Source organism: Carettochelys insculpta, chromosome 13 (assembly GCF_033958435.1).
Source record: "Carettochelys insculpta isolate YL-2023 chromosome 13, ASM3395843v1, whole genome shotgun sequence".
Lineage (NCBI taxonomy): Eukaryota > Metazoa > Chordata > Testudines > Carettochelyidae > Carettochelys > Carettochelys insculpta.
In genome coordinates, this window is record NC_134149.1 from 22,452,968 (window position 1) to 22,472,355 (window position 19,388).

The following is a 19,388-nucleotide window of genomic DNA, read 5'->3' on the forward strand; positions in this document are numbered from 1 at the left end:
TCACTCTATAAAGCCATGGTATGCCTACACCTTGAATACTGCATGAAGTTGTGGTCACCCCATTGCAAAAAACTATATTAGAATGGAAAAAGGTACAGAGAAGGGGAAAAAAATTAGAGCTATGGAACAGCTTCCCCACAAGGGCCGTGTCTACACTTATGAAAAACTGTGAAATGATACCAGGTACCTCATTTTGTATGGGTAGCTGGGATTATGATTTATGGGAATAAGAGGATTTCGATGTTTGCAGGGTCCTTTCGAAAAGGACCCCCACGTAGACAAGCCGCGGGTGAGCGAAATGCTGCACTTTCAAAGTGCTGCAGCCAGCAGCATGCTAACGAGGGGCTGAATATGCATTTCAGTGCCTCATTAGTATTTTTCGATTTGGCCATTAGCATGGTCATTTTGAAGTTTTTAGTAAGTGTAGATGTAGCCAAGAAGAGGTTAAAAAGACTGAGACTGTCAGCCTGGAAAAGAGACAGCTAAGGGGAGATATGATAGATGTCTATACAATCATGTGTAATGTAGAGAATGTGAATAGAGAAGTGTATTTACCCCTTTAAAATACAAACCAGAGGTTGTGCCATTAAATTAATAGGCAGCAGGTTTAAAACAAACATAAGGAAGTAGTTTTTCACGCAATGCACAGTCAACCTGTGTCACTTGTTGCCAGGAGATTTTGTTGAAGGTTACAACGATAATGGTTTAAAAAACAGAATGAGGTAAGTTTGTGGAGGATAGTTCCATCAGTGGCTACTAGTCAAGATGGTCAGAATTGCAACCCTGTTGTCTGGGTTTTCCCAATCCTCCAGAGGCTGGGGTGCTTGGACTGGATGGTGGGATAGATCCATCAATAATTACCCTGTTCCCTTCATTCCCTTTGAAGGACCTAGCATTGGCCACTGTTGGAAGACAGGATACTATGACAGATGGACCCTTGGTCTGATCCACTCTGGTCATGCTTATCTATTTGACCAATTTTGAAAGTTTTATTTTATGTTCATATTTAATTAATATTAATACTTATATTAATATTTAAACGTGGCTTTCCCATTTCATTGGGAACTACAAATTATTTCCATTTTCAGTCAAGGAATTATGTATAACCAATGTAAAGAAAGGACATTGTAGAATGTACTGATGTTCAGTGTATGTTGGTTCATGTAAATGCATATATTTGTAGTAAATCGACAAAACAAAGTGTTCGTGCACATGGTTTGATCTGGATTTACTCACAATGATCAGCAGTCTGATACATTTTTCCTGGAAAAAATGTTATCTTGCTTTGCAAAACCTAAGCTTACATATAAAAAAAAAGTCTTCAGGAATTATTATTGCAAACAAAACTTCAGAAGTGCAAGCCAGCCGTAACTAATACAGTGGCATCTGCCCACTCTTGCAGCTCTTACACCATGCCCTTTTGTGGGTTGTCAGCTTCTGAGACTGAACCTGGGACCTCAGCATAAATCTCTACTGCCTGGCCAGAAAGGCAAATTTACAAAACACAGCTGTACAAGACTCACCATCCTCTACCTCTGGCTAGAGACAAAGCCAAACTGATTGGGTGGAATCTACATAGGAAGTCAAAAACAATAGCTCTAGAAAGCAATAACTGCTTTATTCATCACAATGAAGTGTTATCGGTGAACCCTAATGCTGATGCTTTAATGATGGCATTGTGAACTATTTCACTGCTGATCATAGCATGTAAGAAAGGAGATCAACAATCATACTGTGAAGATATGCACACTCCACAGTAAGTTGTGTCTTATTTTGGCATTACCACAGCACATCTCTGTGATGTGGCTTATCAGGTTATTGAAGCTTCTCCTAGACAGTTCTCTTAATGGACAGATTTGCTCTACATTGAGAAGAGTTTCATGCTGTTCACTGTTTGCCTTATTTTTCTAACTTGTTTAGGTAGTTCCTGCTAATCATTCCCCCAACAATGATCAATCCTCATTGTAAATCATTTCTCAAGCAATCGGCTGCTGAAAGCCACTGAGATTTTTATGAATGTAAACTGCCTTGAAATGAGTGTCTTCGAATCAAAATTCCCAATTCAAGTGGGCATCTCAGACACCAAAATGATAGCGAGTTATAATTGCTCCATTCAGTGTCTAACCTGTATTGCTTAAGTACAGACAACAAACCAATGTGTAATGCCAAAAAGAGCAGCATTATGGTGTGGGGGCAACATTGGGGCCAGGGGAAAGCATGTGTAAAATGTGATAGAGTGGACAGGAATGTTCAGAGAAGTACCATATACTGAATAAGTACATGGACTGGACTGGGGCTATGCAAACATTTCCATATGCAAATCCAACCGAGTTCATTTTGAAGTTTTCCAGCAGACCCAATCAGAGCATGACAATTCCAGCCTTTTGCCCCACATCGCACAGATCCATGTTTGCAGCTGAAAATTCTGCATTATAGCCAGACCAAAGACCCTCCTTTCTCCTGCCACATCCTCCCAGCAGAAACTCTCCAAGCATTCCAAGCCTTGTGGCTTCAGGTGTGAGGGATGTTTAAAGCAACAAGAACAGCAACAAAAAGGTATCACACATTCTTGGGACTATTAAGGAAAATTCTCCAAATGTTATTATCCTTTACTGAAAGGCTAGTTGTCCCAGGATGTCTTTCTGTCTGTCTGTGTTGTGTAAACAAGTTGCGTCTATCAGGCTGGACAGGGTTGTTGGTCTGTGATACACAGGAGGCCAGGTTAGATGATGTAGTAGTCACCTCTTGCTTTAACCTCTATGACTGTTACTCTAGCTGTGGCTATGGCTTCTGACATGTTCCATCATGCAAATGGGAAGAGAGAGGCCAGTAGTTGTGGTTAATAGTAATAATAAATCCTTTGCACAAACAACTTTAGTAAGGATTAACAACGGCACCTAGCAGGAGACAAAGTCCGAGCTACCCTCTTCATCTTCTTTATTAAACACAAGTAACTGACGATGCAGTAAAAACAGTTCAAGCAGATACATTTCAAGCAAATAAGAAGCAATAATATGGAAAATTAAGTATAACATTTTTAAGGAAGATCAACCTGGCATATCTTATCTATGGTATTCAAATCACACTTGAAAACACACTGTTTTGTTTGATCAAAGTTCATAACAGAATCTTATTGGATTGAGGTCAAATGACATGAATGGCTGAGCACGCCATTCTATTCTTATAGGTCATCCTAATCAAAAGGTATGTGTGAAATAGATAGGAGTCATAGATAATGTAATCCTCCCATAGAGTAAGGTAAAAAAGGAGTGACTTGGACTTGAAGACATCCTTCCTCAAATCTAATGATAATGACTGGTGATGAGAATGTTGGTTTACAACTCTGTCTGGATCCAAAAAGGATGCCAAAAAAAAAAAAAAAAAGACTGGATAGATTCTTCTGAGCTCCCTCTTCCCTCCACTTTGGTTCCTGCAGTCTACTTGCTTGGGACTTTCTGGTTTCTGAGAATATGTCATGTCAAAAGCGATCCCTTTGACCTGTACTTCTCTTTCAGAAAGCACCAAGTTTTTCTGGAGGGGTAAAGCTGCATTGTATGAGTGGGTGAAACCCTGGTGAGTTAGAGAGTGTTCCTGGTTGTATTAATTTCTCCGGGTGCAAAGACAATGAGAAAACAGCCCACGTACCAGTGCTCAGAGCAATTCCAAAAGCCATGAACAAATAAAACCTATGGTCTAGTTTGTCTCTTGGGTTTACAAAATCAGAACCTGAATTACAATGGATCAAGCAATTAAACTGTAAATATATTCATTAGCAACGTCTTGGTAATTGGCCATTGAGTTCCCAGAGACCTGTAGAATTCATTACGCATTGGAGAGTCATCATTAGCCTGTGATGATGAGCAGTGATAAAAATGTGGCACTCTTTCCAATCAAGATGGGCTAATGAATTTGAGATAATAGCCAAATTAGACACAGCCCCCAGGAATCTCTTCCACAGTGGAGTGTATACCAACCCTCAGCATGTGCTGAAGTAGGATTAGTGAATCGCTGTGGACATTCCCAAAGACCAGCCTCAGCGCTTACTCAGCCCTGACTGAATGGAAAGTTTACATGATTCAGGACAGAATAAAAATGGAGTATGGGACCTTCAGCACCAAAACGGATGTGAGCTAAAGAAGCAACTCCATTAGCAATTAACAGTAGCAAGCTATTACCTTGTATGGACTGGTTGCATGACAGGGACACAATACACTTCATAAGCATGTTACATCAACGACATAGGATTTACTGACTTAATTAGACTCATTAATACTGGTTCTATACTTGATAAGCTCATCTTATGTTGTACTTATATATACCCCTACCTCTGTAATTTCCACTCCAATTCACCACTGATAAAGTGGGTTTTACCCATGAAAGCTTATGCCCTAATAAATCTGTTAGTTGTTAAGGTGCCACATGACTCCTAACAGGATTTGCAGACATGATCAATCAAGCCCCTCGTTAGAAGTCTAATAAGGTGCTAAATAATAAGATGCCACAGTTCTCAGTGATCTCCCATCATATTCTTACTATGCTTGCAAACAGAAAATGGAAATTCAAAACCCAACACCCCTGCTTTAACTACACAACAGCAAATCCAGAGTCACTTCATTGTCTTCAGCCAAACTACTTTGGTTTAAACCTGTGTAATAGAGATCAGAATTTAAACCAATATATGACAATGAAATAAAAGCAACATAGATACCATCCATTTGTAATGGAAAAATGTGCAGAGGCGGGAAGGTTAGATGGTTCTCTCTGTCTCTCACTGTGTAATAGGTTAAACTGTGTTTAAAAGGGTCTCAGGGTGACATCATTGTTTACATTCACTTGAATCATCTTTTAGCTGTAATAGCAGAAGAATCTTCTAAACTGGCCAATTTTGCTGTTTTGTTCTCTCCTGCTGTCTTGTACAGCTGAAGCTCTTTTTAACTTCCTTGCTTCATATACATCTATAGATAGAGCTAGATAAAGTCTTTCTGCCCTCATTATACTATTATTTCGTTTTCTCAGACATGACAGGTACTGGAAAAGCGTGTGACCTTTTGCTCCCTCCAAGACGTGGCAAGGGAGCTTAACGATGGGACAATATTGTCTCCACCTGCACAAAAGCTCAAGAGCAAGACGGAGTCAGTTGCTTCTTTGGCAATCCCAGACCTGCAACACAAATAGCCCAAGAAACTGAATCAAATGAAAATCTCAAGCTTTGGAAAGCCCGGTGGGCATTTTTTCAAATTGTATTTCCTCCCCCTATGTTAGAATTAGTATCTGAGCACAAAGTTCAGAAGCTCAGCATAGAGGCTCTTTATGCTAGCTGCGAGGCCAGATCAGGCTGTGTCTCAGGAGACTTCAGGTACTGGCTTCAGCAGGCCCAGACATACTCTAGTGAAATCTCTTGTGCTACTTTGGATCTTCCACTCATGGCTGAAAAATGGCATTTCATGAGGTTTTAAAGACATTAAGTGATTTCAGGGTTTCTTTGCATTAAGGCAGGGGTCAGCGACCTCCCTGAGATGCAGTGTCAGAATTTTTCTTATGTATGGTCTGAGTGCCAGTGATACCTGAAAAAATCACTAATAATCTTACTTACAACAGCTTCATTAATAAATAAATTAAGACACGGAGTTTTACCATTTATGTGGTGGCTGGTAGCATTAGCTGGTCTTTGGTTTATCAACAAACTGCATGACTATGAGCAAGCTCCCAGCTGTATGGGGAAGGAGAGCTGAGGCTGAGCTCCTGCCTCATGTGCAGATGAAAATGGGCATGTCTGGCACTCTTGGCATCCGTACCAAGGGTTGCTGACCCCTGCATTAAGGTAATGCAAAAAATAACTAAGAATCAGTTAACTTAGAATTTGGAGTTACGGATCCCCTCAGCTTTTATTTATCTCAAACCAAAGTTGCCCATCCTGAACTACGAAAGGCTGTTGCAACTGTAAGATTCCTCCTTCCATCCATACTTAGGTAACTCATCTTTGCTCACCCAAGTAGTCCCTTTGGCTTCAGAGGGACACCGAGTGTCCAGATCGCTGGACTGGGCTGGTGGTTTTCAATCTATACACCCCAGAGTAATTATTACTAGTTTCTTTTATGTTGAGGTAATGCTTTGGTGGGGAGAGATACTGTACTGTTTTCAATACTCTTTGTTAGCAAGCTCAGAAGACAAAGTTAGATACAAGGCCACATTCAGTGGTGCTGCTCTTATGTCAGTGATCAATTTGGCCGACTGTCCCTGATGCAAGAATATTGCAGTCAACACAGACATATAGTACAATGCAGCAATGCCAAGCTTGATTCTCCTCTTCCCTACCCTTGCAGACATCTGGAGTAACATCACTGAAAGAAAAGCTCTGGATTTATGTCTTTGTTACATGAGCAGCCAGGGAGAAGGGACTCTGGCCCGCAGCACTTGGGGTGATCTGAAATCTTGTGTGTCTCCAACTGCTGCCGGATTTTCCTTCTTCGGCAGGGGAGTCATGGAGCTTTCCTGGTTGAAGCGCAAATTTAAGCTGTGATCGTGAAGAGTGGGTTAGTGGCATGCACAGCAGGGTGCCCTAGGGACACAGGACTGGAGGCCGCAAAATATTGCACACATGGGGGGATGTATTTTTCCGCAAGGAAAGACAGAGACCTTGTGGTTTGCTGCTTACCATCCCCAGGGCTTTATTTTTCTCCCTGAAAACACAGGCGAACACTACTGCCTGGCTACAAGCATTTCCTCTGTGAGGAAGCACTGTAATTAGGATGGCTGCTAGAAAGCATTCCAAATACCAGAGCATGGGCACACATTACTGGCCTGCCAGGAGACAGTTTCAAGCAGGCGGAGCACCATGCAGTGAAGCGTGGAGAAAAAGATCTTTGTATAACCTCTAGAGAATAACCATGACATAGTTCTGCCTGTGGAAGATAGGCTTATATCACAGCGTCAGATCCCACCACTTCCAAACCCTTGGGAAGTTCAGCTTCATCATCACAGATGAACCCTCTGCCTATAAGGCCCCAGCTGAACCTCAGTTTGTAGAACTGAGGTGTCCAGTTCGTTTGCTACTTGCCACACGTGGCGAATAGGACACTGCTGTGATGAATGCAACTCTACCAAACTCATAAGAAATAATAATTCTTCGAATTCGTCACATGTGCTCAAGACAATTAGCACAAGCACCCGGGCAAGGGACCCTGCCAGCCAGTGGGAAACCCCTGTGTGCACTGACACCACCCACACTGAAAAGGAGCCCTGGATGGAGGTTTGGGATCACACCCTTTAACACGTGGGCACAGCACCAAGGTTTGCGCTCTGTTCACACGGGACAGCTGGAGCGGCACCACTCCCAGTTGCACGGGGGGCAGGGAGGGTGGTTTTTACAGGCTACACCGGGTTCCAGGTCTTTCCGTAGTTAGCCTTACTTGGCTGCAATGAGTCATGTTGCCGTACTTGTGTCTGTGATTATTATGTCATCTCACAGTTTTGTGCAAATTCAAAGTCCAGCAGGTATTTATTTCTCTAATATTAATTAATAAAGTTTCATATAACGTGGTGAATGTGGAAGGACGACAACCACAAGTTTGGTGAGCTTTGCATTCCCGTTGGACACTGATGTTCTGGAGACTGAGGGAGTTTGGGATCTGCATCATAATTTTGCAGGGACAAGCCTATTTCTACTACATATCTATAATTATTGCTTGTATCCCTCTGTGGATGAAGGAGAAATCGTTTTGTTGAATGTCTAATTTGGATAAGTTGTTAAGGTCCTACAATGTGGGACAAGCTCGAAAACCTGTTTTCCATTTATTGCCAACATTTTCCAGTTGTGTACCCAGCACTATTTGCAATGGATGGGGACTATCTAGGTTGGCACCTTCAACAACAGCTGTCTTCTTCTGGGAAACCTCTGTCAGAAATGCATGCTCCCAAATTCTCCTTGCAATTATATTGGTGTAAATCTGAAATAATGTCATTGAAATCAGGGCTCCTATGCACGCTGGTGTGCCCATAAGTCAGGATTTGACCCATGGGGGAAAACTTCCTAACCTCCAGCTCCAAAGAAGCAAACATTTTGACTGAGGTGTTTTGGATTCATGAAGTGTTAAAAAAATAGATAATAACAGGATCAAGCTTCCTTGACCTTCAAATAAGAACAATTCCACACAGCCTGCAAGCTCCCTTCTCCACTTCCTTGGCAATCTCTTTCCCACAGTTAAGAAAAACACAGGAAGATCTAAGGAAACCTAGGTGGAAATGCAAAAGATGAAGGCACGTTATCTGAAAATAGAAGGAAGGTCCATACATTTCCTTTGCATACTAGGCTGAATCCAGTTTTTGGCTGAATTTGAAATCTTTGGGATCACATGCTTTTCCATTCCCTCTAGGGCATAATGAGAAACTGACTTGTTCAGCCCCTTATCAATTAGCAGATTAGACCCTGTGGTTTTCTTCTTTCCCAGTAACTTCAAGAATTCTTTCACAGTGCTAAAAACTACTGCCTTAGAACAACAACAAAGGCCCTCTGCATTGCCTCTCCACATACTGCTGGCTAATTGTGAATCCCTTTGTGATTACACTTATTAAGGAAGCTTGCAGAAGTCACATCTCATAAAGTTCAGCATGGTATGAAGACTTACTGCATCCGACTGCAGAAAGCCAAAGAGATTAAACTGCAAACCCCAGGCAATCCCACACAGGCTTGCCAAACCTCCACTCTAGTCCCAGTTTAAAAGGAAAGAGGCAAAATTAATTTGGGCACAGGGAAGAGAAACTGTGCAGATCTCCTCACGCAGCAGGGCTCAGGAATTCCTCCAGGTCTTTCAAAATGTAACAATTCTAGGAATCCTGAGACCTTACTGAGGGTAGATTGGGAGCTGCTTTGGCAGTGGGAAGGGAGAACAGGATGTAGTGAGGGCAACAAAGTAGGTACTTAAAGGGCAGACTAATCAAAAGACATAAAGATGAGGATGCTGCAGTGCCTCTCAAAACCATTCAGAGTCCCCTACACCAGGGCGAGCAAACTTTTTGTCAGTTCCCTTTCTCATCCCTGCAATTGGCAGGGCTCCCCCAGCCTGTCTAACCCAAACATTCCTGGTGAGTAGGAGAAGCAGAAAGTGGCAGGGGCTGCAATGGTGATCAGGGATGGTGATCCACAGCCAATGGATTTCTAAATGACAGGCACACAAATTCACTCCCTCTGCCAAATTTACAAGATGGTTTGGTTTTGGAGCCTGAACAGCTTGTGTTCTTCAAAGCAATTACCTTACTCCAGGCTACACACCTGATGCATCAGGCAAAAAAACCCACACACTGGATGTTGCCCCATATCCCAAGGATATTATTATGAAATGTCAACTCTCCTCTTTATTTTATTTTTATTACTCTCCAGGTGGCACTCCTTTTGACGGCGGCTGAACATTTTTCTACATTTTAACAACTTTAAAAACAAAAACAACAAGAAGTCCTGTGGCACCTTATAGACTAACAGATGCCCACGAAAGCTTATGCTCCAAAATATCTGTTAGATTATAAGGTGCCACAGGACTTTTTGTTGTTTTTGAAGATACAGACTAACTCAGCTACCTCTCTGATACTTGTCACCATTTAAAAACAAAGAATCATCACAAAGGGGCAAATCCTCCATTTCTTAGTATGAGCAGCAGGATTTGCCTCCCACGTTTCCACACGTAACAGACTAAGCTAGAAACCTCCAAAGCATGCGCTGTCTGTTTGACATAAGAAAGAGCCAGCAGATATATTAATAAAGATGGAAGGTCTGCAAAGGGAGCATGCAAACAGAGCAGCTCCCTTAACCCTTTCAGTTCCTGCAGCTGTGAGCGGGAAGCCACAGTGCACTGTGCCAGCTCTGCTCCCCTCAATCCATCAGAGCAGAGCTGGGCAAGCTGCCTTTGCTGCCAGGATCTGCACAGCATGCCAGGAGCAGCAGCACAGGCTGGGCACTGGGGAGAAGCCCAGGGTACCAAGGCTGGAGATGGGAGGCAGGCGAGGGTCCCCCGAAGTGAGCACCACACTCTGTGAGCAGGCACGAGTCAGCTGGGGTGTGAGAGCTCCGGGAGCCGGGGACCAGGAGAGTGTTGTAGGGGTCTCTGCTGGCACTGGGGCCACTCTGCTGGGGCCACCCTGCAACGGCTGCTGGAGCTGTGGGGAGCTGACCTGCGGTGCTCAGGAGAACTGCTGTGACTACGGCTGTGCCACCTACACAGAGATGGAGTGCTGCAAGCTGCCTTTTCACATCTTCCAGGACAAGTGGGCTGGTTCCTACGGAAGCTCAGTCGGGACTGCTCATCAGCTACTTTCTTACTTTTTTTAACCAACCCCCTGGTGGCAGCATTAGTGCAAATAACATGCTGCACATCAGGGGGGAGGCAGCAGAGGCTGGGGGCGAGGCTGACTGTGGTGTGCCCCCTGACAAAATTTCACGCATCCCCAAGGGGGTGTGCCTCCCACTTTGTGCACCCCTGCCCTACACAATCACAATTTAACTAGCTTTTTTCCTTGTTAAATAGATGGCAACATTCTCAGGAACAGGTCAACCTGCTTAGATCAGCGGATTAGTTAGCAAACATTGCACAGTACTTTGAAAATATAGGGCTTGAGTCTGCTCTTCTGCACGCTGGTTTTATATCAGTGTAACTCCACCGACTTCACCAGTAGGTCATGCTCACTAATCTCTTCCCAGTGCTAGAAGCTTTCGTGGTATGACATCACCATTAGGGCTCCCCTGTCTGTTTGATGAATCAGACCTAGGAAGAGTAGAAATAAATGCAAAGCATCATCACTGTCAGCTGAGAGTTTGCTTCAGTGCTGGAAAAGCAGATTGGATCAGGTCATATGATAAACCTGATGATAATCATTCGTACAGCTCTGCTCTGCTTTTATTCTCTTTGATGGGTTTAAGTGAGCTGGGTCCCCAGCACAGAGATGCTGGATCAGCTCCTCAAAGTGGGAGGCAATCAGATGTGCTCTATGCCAGAGCATGGGTCAAGTTAGAAAGAGGAAGTCATCAGCTAGCTGCTCATGTGCAAAGTCTGTGGACTGGTATGTGCCAAGCAGGGTAGTAACACTTCCTTTTCCTAGCTCTTACTCAGCTTCCTGGATTTCAGGTCCGGGCAACCCCAGATAACCCCCTCCACCCAGCTGGGGAGGGATGGGTCGAGGGTGGAGCCTGGTTCTGGTCTTCCTGCTGGCCAGTGCAAAAAGATAATTAAATGGTGCTTTCTGAAGAAACTAGAGCAAAACAACAGGGGAAGAAACACAACAACCTCAGGGGAATCCCATCCTGCTTGGGGCTGAGCTTAGAGGTTAAATCTAACTCTAAAGGCACAGCCATATTTTAGCTCACTTCTACCATGAGCCCAACGTGAATTGTTTCCAGTCAGCTTATTTGCTCTGTGTGTGTGTGTGTGTGTGTGTGTGTGTGCGTGCATGGGTCGGGGGTGGGGGCTTTGGAGGAGTAGAAGGGAAAGCTCTCCAATGGAATCACAGTCTCTCAGCCCCCTTTACTCCCCTGGGAGAGAATCTGTGACTCCCTCCATCTTGAGTGGCCTTCTAGCTCAATCCAAACCCCCTGGGCAGGTTTTTCTGAATGTCCCTGGCTTTTCATTTGCCATATCCACCTATTGAGAGGTGGAATGTTATTTTTGCATATACTCTGCTCTATTTGGGCAATGACCACTTTACACCTTCAAAGTACAGATGGTTTCTTCTCACCTCAGCTGGTGTCCTCCTAGCCTCCATCTCACCAGCCTTCCCCTCATTTAAGCAACAATGTGCCTGGATGCACTTACACCTCCTTATAGTTTGCTCTAATATTGCCTTGTTTTCTGCAGTCCTAAACCTTCTCCAGGTGAAGCCTGGCTCCTGTGGTGAACTTCAACCATCTCTTTGTATTAAATAGCATTGCTAGATAATCACCTGGATTGGGTGATTTTGGCAGATTGCCTCTGTCAGGGGTGAGCAAACTTTTTATGCTGGGCGCCACTTTTCGTCCCTGTAATTAGCAGCCCCCCACCCCAATCTGATTAATGTAACCCAGACCAATGGAAACTTTGACTGTGTTCAGATGGAAAAAAGCCCTTTCAGCACTTGTAAGGAAATAAGTCTGTAGAATGTAAAAACTTTACTAATCAGTATATAAATGTGAATGCACATACTTAAAAACAGTAACATATTTCAACTTTTTTAAGGAGATGGATGAGCCTGAGACCCAGCAGTTAATCGTGCTGCTCCCCTTCGGAAAATTCACCCTGGTGTATGTTGCCTGAAGACAGACAGACAGACAGACAGACAAGTATTTAGTCCAGCTAGATGAGAAACCATTTATTCCTATGAAATATAGAAACTTCTACAGCAGAATCTTCTCCACTTATTTAAGCAACTTGTCTTGCTGGTCTGAGTTTCCGAATACAGAGCTATGCTTTCAGCCCTAGTTCCCTCCCATGTCATGAGGTACAAATGAGCAAGAATACCTTGATCAGCATGAGGAAGGCTTAACATCCTGTCATTCATTTGATACTAGCTGTGATCTGTTTTGCTCTCTCGCTGTTGGGATATCCAAGAAATCTTTTAGTTACTGCTATTTGCAATTCCCATTTCAGTCTAATAACAGGGAAGTCCAGCCAGCAGTGTGAAGGAGGAATAAAAGGTGGAGCAATCCAGGAAAATGTAGAAAAGATCAAAATAATTTTACAGCTACATTGGGATTAGCCTCAATGTCCTGGCCAAACTCTCATCTGAAGAGCTAAAATCTACTTATCTGAAATTCCCCTTACAGTTATTAAAACTGTTACGATGCAAGTTGAACACAAGTCCTCAGTCCACCTGCATTTCAGCAGTAGAAAAAGTGGCCCTGGTTGTATGCAGGTTGTGAAATCCTGTGGATGAAATGCCCCAGCAGCATGAGGCATTCTATTTCAAATCAGTGTTTGCATTCAGCACCCTTTCAAGATTCTCCATCTCCCATTCAAACTCAGCTTGGAAACCCCATTGTTAGTCTCTGATTCCTGACGGCACTGATAAAGTTTTCTACTATATTTGGAAACCTTTTGTAATGGTGGATTAATCCAATGCACTGTAAAGGGTGAATGTCTGGTTCAACCTGCTGAGAGTGAATCTTACAACACCCTGAAGAGTTTAGATCAGTTTTAAAGGATATGGGAAACAGTAATATTTCAAAATAAACAACACAAATTTACTCCTACTATCTTGCTTAGATTGAGTTATGTTAACGTGGGGAGAAAAGGTAAATTATATTATTGTAATATTTTCAATGAAAAATGTTTGAAAAAAACATAAATATGAGATTCCCATAGAAACTGTGAACAAGGGAATTTGTTCTATGCTTTCAGTGTCCTGTTTGGTATGATTTTACTCTGGAAATAATGGGACTTTAAAATGCTTTTTTATTCCTTTAATGAATGAATTAATGTAAAATTATTTTTGCTTCGTTGTGAACATAGCAAGTTTAGATAGGGAAACTGATATAACACTCTTGTTTAAAAAGAGTTCTGTACTGGTTATAAAATTTTTCCACATTGCAGCAAATGTTAAGAAAATCACATAAGGAATGAGAACTACGATTTACTTTTATTAATGCCAGCAATAGCCTTTTTAGTTCAGCAGCCTGTTTCCAATAGAGATCAATGATTGATTCTTCATAGAAAGACAAAATCATGTTCACAATATTGCAGTATTTTACCATGGAGCTAACTTTCTCCCTGACACTCAAGTGGTGATCATTTTACGCTTGGAAACTTGAGGACGATGGTGAGTAGCGGTAAGGTGAGTGTACAGACTATGTACTAATAACAAGCCATCAATAGTAATAACATTATTTGTAGATTGGGTTGAAAAATATTTTGCAGAAATTTTTGAAACATCAAAGTTGTTTTTATGTCAAAATGTTAAAAATAGAGCCGTTTCTCCTTTTTTGGAAAGTGTTCATGATTTTATTTTACAATGGCTCTCAAAACCACTGACTAATGTTTACTGAAAAGGTTACTGGAATTTTCGACTTAGTGAAAACTATGTTTGATAAAAAAGGTCAGGATAAAAAAATTAACTTTTCATTCAAAAGGACAAAATTGTCAAAAGTGAGCTATTTCTTAGGGAGAAATGTTTTTGAAAACAAACCAACCAAAAGACTTTTTGACCAGGCACAAAAGCAACAAACACCGTGCTCAAACAAATCACTTTTCTACTGGGAAAAATGACAATGCCTTTTTGCCAAAAATTTCTACCGGCCCTTGAATTTAGAGTTTGAAAGCTGTAAATGCAATGTGTGAAACTGAACATTTTCAGCTTGTGCTAAGAGGAATATAAAATAAAATATGCAACATATCAAGGAAGGAGGAACTGCCATGACAAGCATGGAACTATTTTAGATGATTTCAGTATATCTATATATTTTGGAGCTAAGATTTTTGGAATGGGCTGGAGATTGTTGGGATGACCATTTCACTTTTCTCATGATCCGCTTGTTACCTCTTCTGTTTTGGTATCCAACCTCAGTTTTGCCATAATCAGGGTGCAAGGCCTGTTGGTAATCTAAGGGCATCGTAAAACAAAGTTTCATATTTTTCCAAGGGAATATACAACCTAACAGTGGTCTGATAGGTCTGATATATGTAAGATATAACTTTGGTCATTAACCAACAATACAGAGATGCCTAAAAGTTCTTTGATCCCCTATATGCCCCCTAAACAGGTCATTGTGGTAGTCTCCAGACCTGCACGTGATGATGATGGCATAGTGATGGGGGCAGCCAACTTTTCCCCAGTACTAATTAGCTGCAACAGAGTGAATACTTGAAGCCCTCAGCTGTGAGCGGGGTGTCAGCTAAAAAAACATCCTCTTCCTTGGTGTCTGTGTCTGTCACAAACAGAGGAAGAGGATAAATGGCTTGGCAGCAGCCGTACTAAGAAGGATCTAAGAATCATGGTGGATCATATTCTCAACATGAGTCAACTATGCAATACACTTACAAAAAAAAAAGCAAATGCAATTTAGGGTTGCATTAACAGAGGCAGAGCATGCAAGTCATGGTAGGTCTTAGTATGGCTCTAGTCTGCACTGTTTAGGCCTCAGCTGGAACACTCTATTCAATTTTGGCCACTACTGTTTTGAAAAGATGTACAAAAATTGAAAAGGGTCCAGAGGAGAGCAACACAGATTAAATCTCAGGAAAAAAATCCTAACTGTGAGAATGGTCAGACAATGGAACAGGTGCCTTGGGAAGTCATTGAAGCTTCTTCACTGGAAGGTTTCAAAAGGAGGCTGGAAGGCCACCTGTCTTGGCGGCTTAAGAACAACAATTCCTGCATCTTGGCTGGGGATTAAACCAAACAACACAGTCCCTTCTAACCATATGGCTCTATGACACACAGCTCTATCCTCCTTTATGGTCAGACATGGATAGGGCATTCTGTCTCCTTCTTGGCACCAGGCTCAAAGAGGGCATGGATGAAAGAGCTGGACGAAGGTCTTGCTAAATATTTCTGTGTTAAGACTGCCAGGTAAGGGGGCTATTTAGAGTGTGCAGTGGGTGTTATCTGCACTGGCCCATTTCTGCAGGAGTACATCCACCCCTTTCGGTAACACTTGCAATATGAGTGTGCTCCTGGATTCCCACCAAGGACTGGTGACTAGAATTGCCTTTTCCTACCCGTGTTTGGCCAATTGTTACCATTTCTCTCTGATACAGAAATTGACATGGTAATGCATGTCTTTGTAACCTTCAGGATGGGCTGCTCTCTTATGCCGTATAAGGACAAGCGCTGAAGAATTAGTGTAAGTGGCAAATACAGCTGGCTGCTTACTTGCAGCCTCAGCCAGAGGCAGTGCATGCCAGCAATTCTCTGAAGACTTCAAACTTCCTATTTGCTTCCAGGTGCAATTGAAAATGTTGATACCAATGTACAAAGGCCAATGAATTATGGAATCCACTATTTCCCCTCCTGCTCTAACAATAATGGAGACCACTTAGGGTACTCCTACCCAGGGAAGCTGATGGAAGGGTATTCATGACTGATGCAGAATACCCTATTGAATCCATTTCCTCTGTTGGTCCAGCAGAGCTCCAATTGGCACTTTAAGGCATGATGCAAGGCTTACTTTACTCCAGGTATGTTTGTGGGGAATATATGGAGCTGGTTTCTGAATTTATCTGGACTGACCTTTTCTAGCACACAGAGATTCTTTGAGGGAGCATATTATAAGTCTCTGAATAAACCAGACAATACATGTGGATTCTCGTAACAAAGCTCTGGTAGTTTATGGTGCTGGCAAAATCCTTCAGCAGATCTGTCTTCCTGATATGGTTGGCTGTTGATTAATGTTGGTGGAGGATATTAGTACCCCAAGAGTCTAGAGAAACACTTGATACTGACCATAAGGAGATGAGAACCAATAGTCTTGTATGCTGAAATATACCCAGGGCTCAAGGAACATTATGGAAAACGACTCGCAGGAGAAGTACTACAGTAAATAACAGGCCATCTCCTATATATAATCTGATGACCCATGAATAAATAGCATGAAATCCTCGTTATTCATGAACTAATGGAAGACCACATGGCACATTGAAAAGCTCTTCTAAATTTCATTAGCCCAACAAAGGGCTCTGTTATATTTGCTATAACTTCTACTTTTGAAGGCTCATCTTCATTGTGTTTCAGATGATCAAATACAAATTGAAATGTTCACATATAGGAGGAAGATACCAAGCCCTACAAATCACTATTTTAAATTGATTATGGAAGCCTCAATGGGCTCAGAAGTATAAGCTGTGGAGGGGACTTCAAATTGGGCAGACTTCGAGGACGTTGTCTGACGACACACCTACCTCTATTTCCCAATATTTTAATGAACTCCTGACCCCTTTGTTCAAACCTGAGCTCCCATTGCTGTTGGTAAGAGAGCTGACGTCTAGTGGGAGAACCCTTGTAAACTCATTACAGGAAAGTCTAGAGTCAATTCCATACTGGTCCATAGGCATTACTGTAGGGCATTTCATGGGATGTAGCACATCTGCAGCATGGGAGGGGATCTTGCAGAAAAAAAGCCCAGGGAAGTGATGAAGAGCAATTGGCAAAGCTAGTTTCTTGCTTGAGTGGTGCAGATCTGTTCTGAGTGATATGGATTCAGGGGCCTCTCTAAGAAGTCCAGATAGGGCTGGAAAAAAACCTGATGGGTTCTCCTGGCAGGCACCTGGGAGCAGTGCACTGAAATGCTTAGTGCTAAACGTGAGAAAAATGTGAGTCATGGGCTGAGAATGGAGCCTTCACTTCGCCACAGGAATGTGAGGGTCAAAGCCCTGGGATGAGTGGGTGAGAGGAAGCAGCAAGGGAATAGGGAACAGGTAGCTTTAGAGCAGCCCACTTGCGAAGCTGGATTCTTTCTCTTCCCAAAACACAAAGGAAGAACTTGTCTGCTGGCAGGGTGAGTTCTCCCACAGCAATCCTGAAAACTCACCTCAAAGCTCCACTTCAACAAGGGAAGTCCTCACTGGGGCCAAGGATTCCTACTCGCAGCGGGAAGCGCCATCTAGTGGCAGCTCCCCAGCTCTGTCACCTCCAGGTACTTGTGATACCCAAACCCAGAGGAAGCAACTGAAACCACATCCAGGAGAGCAAATCCCAGGCAATGACAACACGGTAGTTGAAATCGCCGCATCCCTAGAGGTAACCACGTATCACTCTGTGACGGTACAGCCTCCCCTCCAAAGGGACTGCAAATTTTCTCTCGTACAAGTCAAGCCCCGTATCTCAAACAGCCTTTGCTGCTTCCTTTAGGATTGCTGCAATCCCCCAGGGCGCTGTGAGGTTCGTGTACTCAGGTCCATGCTTGCACTCAGCAGGAGAAAAAAGGGAGCACACCTCGGGGTGAGAAGGGAAGGAAAGTTCTGCCAACCATACTGACTGCTTCAGCATTGCTTTTGGCCCACTGCGGGCTAGGTGTCTGGCCAAACAAGAAAACCAGGCGCTAGACCCCTATTTGGTACCCACGCTGGCAGTTGTTACTCTCCATCCTGTCCAGGGACTCGTTTTAAGTCTTTATTTAATTATCTGCTCCACTCCCTTCAGCCAGCCTCCAGGAGTGGCTTGTTTTGAACTGGTCCCTCTGATGTGACCGCTTTGTCAGTTCAGACAAGGTGGCATTAAACCAGTGAGGTGTGTGTACAAACAATGCCAGCCGGGACACCACACCGGCGTGAGCGCGCATGGAAAAGAAAGTTGCATGAGCAAAAATACACTGAGATCAGAGGCAAGGCTGAGAGAGAGAGAAAGAGAGAACCACGTGTAAACCGCTCCTACCTTGTAGCCAAAGCAATCCGTGCAGGACACAAACAGCCAGGGCGGGGCAGTGCTTCGGAAGCATGTCTGGCGCAGATGGGAATTGTTAGTATATCCTTTGTAAACGTGAAAGCCAGGAGATCTCTAAATAGGGTTAATGTCTTGCCAGCAGCAAGTTTAAAACCCCTCAGGGTGGATAAAGGAAGGGAGGGGAGGAGAACAAGGCGTCCAGAAGTTCTCACTTGTTGATTCCAGTTAAACTGCTCTGCACAACTTTGCTACAGACTTTGGGCGCTCCCCTCTCTTCCTGACGGCCAAATGTGATATTTTTTCCAGAATAACTTTATTCCTTGGCCCCCTCTCCTAGCTCATGGGCTGATCGGGGTCCGGAGGGGGCTCGTTCTTGTTTTGGCTAATCCTGATTGAAAGCAGAGCGCTCGGGGAGCAGAGCGGCGGTTACACAACTGACCCAAGGGGCTAACGAAGCAAAGTAACAGCAACAAAAAAGTTTTGGCACAAAGTTGTCTCCGAGTCCCTGAGTGGCTGCTGCTGAGTCACGCTCCTCCCTGGGGCTGGGGGCTGGTTAGGGTGCCTGGCACAAAAAGCCTCCGCCTGAGGTCTGTTTATCCAGTGAGGTGCAGGTGCTGCCGGGATCAGAAGCCCTTTAACTTACTCAAGCTTGCGAGACAGGCGGTGGGGGGAGATAACTCCGCGTCCCAGTAGCTGTCGCAGCTGACACGAGCCCCCGGGATCTCTGCTACATGCTGGTGGAGGGCCCGGGAGCCGGCGATCGCTTCGGCTTCTTGCAAGGAGTGGGGCTTGTGCGGGGCAGATGACCCTTTAGGCACGTTTCTCTCTCCCCCACCCGCCCAGTTTGATCTGCTTTTGCTGGGATGTTTCATGCGCGCCCGGGATTCTTTATAGGGGAAGAAGAGGAAGGCGAGACGTCAGCAGTGCAGCCCCGGACGGGGGTGGTGTCGGGGGGTTCGCTCGCTCGCTGTCACTTTTCCAATGCGAAAGCTCCCGGGGCGGCTGCTGGCGGCGATTAGGCAAAGCCAGCCGGGACTTCCAGCACACACGCGCCAACC

At 43.8% G+C, this 19,388-nt stretch overlaps 1 protein-coding gene across 1 annotated transcript in view; it reads right to left on the bottom strand.

Annotated features, from left to right (window-relative positions):
• The window catches only part of LOC142019985 (vascular endothelial growth factor receptor kdr-like), a 196,069-nt gene extending 176,887 nt beyond the window's left edge, over positions 1–19,182 (bottom strand). Inside the window, exon 1 of the mRNA XM_075007461.1 lies at positions 18,322–19,182. Coding sequence (XP_074863562.1) covers positions 18,322–18,385 — 64 coding nt within the window. The 5' untranslated portion in view covers positions 18,386–19,182. The remainder of the gene's footprint in view (positions 1–18,321) is intronic.
• Between the last annotated feature and the right edge of the window lie 206 nt (positions 19,183–19,388).